Source organism: Esox lucius, chromosome 20 (genome assembly GCF_011004845.1).
Source record: "Esox lucius isolate fEsoLuc1 chromosome 20, fEsoLuc1.pri, whole genome shotgun sequence".
NCBI lineage: Eukaryota > Metazoa > Chordata > Actinopteri > Esociformes > Esocidae > Esox > Esox lucius.
The window spans coordinates 16,955,072-16,956,640 of record NC_047588.1 but is presented as its reverse complement, the minus strand read 5'-3'; the positions used below and the strand labels follow the sequence as shown (position 1 = coordinate 16,956,640).

At 40.5% G+C, this 1,569-nt stretch overlaps 1 protein-coding gene across 1 annotated transcript; it reads right to left on the bottom strand.

Moving 5' to 3' along the window:
* Positions 1–1,366, bottom strand: gbp (glycogen synthase kinase binding protein). Its single transcript, NM_001310935.1, is given in 1 exon segment — positions 1–1,366. A coding segment is annotated over 1 exon segment (489 nt). The 5' UTR covers positions 1,269–1,366; the 3' UTR covers positions 1–779.
* Between the last annotated feature and the right edge of the window lie 203 nt (positions 1,367–1,569).

The window sequence follows — 1,569 nt, the reverse complement described above, 5'->3', positions numbered from 1 at the left end:
AAAAGAAAATAGTTTATTGTAAGACACCAAAAAGGCCTGAATACTCAGGAACATTATAAAATACTTCGTTGCGAAGCGGTCATGTTAAATCACTTTACACATACAGTGAGAAAAAAAAGATAATCAGAATTCACCAATGGAATTCAAAGGTGAAGCACCATAAAGTTCTGTGGGATTAGCTGATCTCTTTCCCATTATTTATAAAATATCTAATTCACCGTGTTGACAGTTCGAAGAGACACATTAACAACTGGAAATGTCCGAAGTCTCAGAATATCTTCCATGGCTCGGCAGCTGGTTGTTCATCCGGTTTTTAAAGAGTAAAGAAAATACAAAGCTGCCGTGGACGTCTGAACATCATAGCATGAGGGTGGTGCTAGCATAGCATGCTAACTACAGAAGACCTTGAGTCGGGTCGTTAAAAATCTAACGTACCAAAACAAACAGGCAATGCTGGCGGCTTGTTGGATTTGTAAACAAGGTCAAATTAAAGCTCTGGTTTGCACTTGTTTTCACGGTTGACATAGCTGGCTTGAGGGTAATAAGCCAACGAATAACGTTAGTTAAAATGGGTCCCCAACTAAAACAAACGAACCATCATTCAAAGGAAAGGTTCAAAAATAACGTTAAACAATATGGACAAAACTCGCTGGCTAAATGAAAACCCTGGGTAGGGATGTGGCAAATTAGACATGCTAACGATTTATAGTCTGTATTATGTCGGCACATTTATTTTGTTTTGTCCATAACATCGAGTTCTAAATCATAACATTCCCCCATCAGCATTGCAGATTTCCCGAATGCTCCCCACACTCCGCCGTAGAAAACTGCAACCGCCTGACGGCTTCTTTGATTAGATTCCCAGACAATATTAATTCCTGAAGTAACTGATGTGGGTCGTCGTTCTCGACAGCTGCGTTGATTATCTTTCGGTTCCAAGGTTTGAAATGGTCCCACTCCTGGTTACTTGATCCAGGGAAACTGTATGGACTGGCTCTGTTGCTACGTTGTCCCATGTTTCTAAGACGCATGCAGCACCCGGTACGCTTTTGCAGTGCCACGCCATTGTTGTGGGTAGCTTGTTTGACGTTGCTACTGCTGCCGTTGCTTGTGAGACCATGGAGACATGACATCGTCTTTTGATTAGCACTATTGTTGTTGTGAAGCTGCAACGCCTCGCCGATTTTTGTGACCAAAGCGTCCACTTCTTTCGAATCGACGGTAACCGACTGCTCCAAAAGAATATAGTTCTCTTTTCGACAAGGCATGTTGTTGTATTTGCGTTTCTTAGTTGTATTTTCGAACTGAATGAGAGCCTTGATCTGCTCCTTCCTCTCTCCACGCTGCTCCGCAGAAAAGCAATCCCTCGAGATGATTTGTAAACAATGGATGACGTATGATCCGGAATGTACCATTTCCAATGGGGGTGCTTATAATATTCAAATAATACCAAATAGAGGAAAGATATCGCACTTATAATGTTTTTATTTTTCCATAAAACATATTCCTATATCTACTTTGGTATATAATAAATTGTTTTGTATGATATCGTTATAAAAAACAACTCTC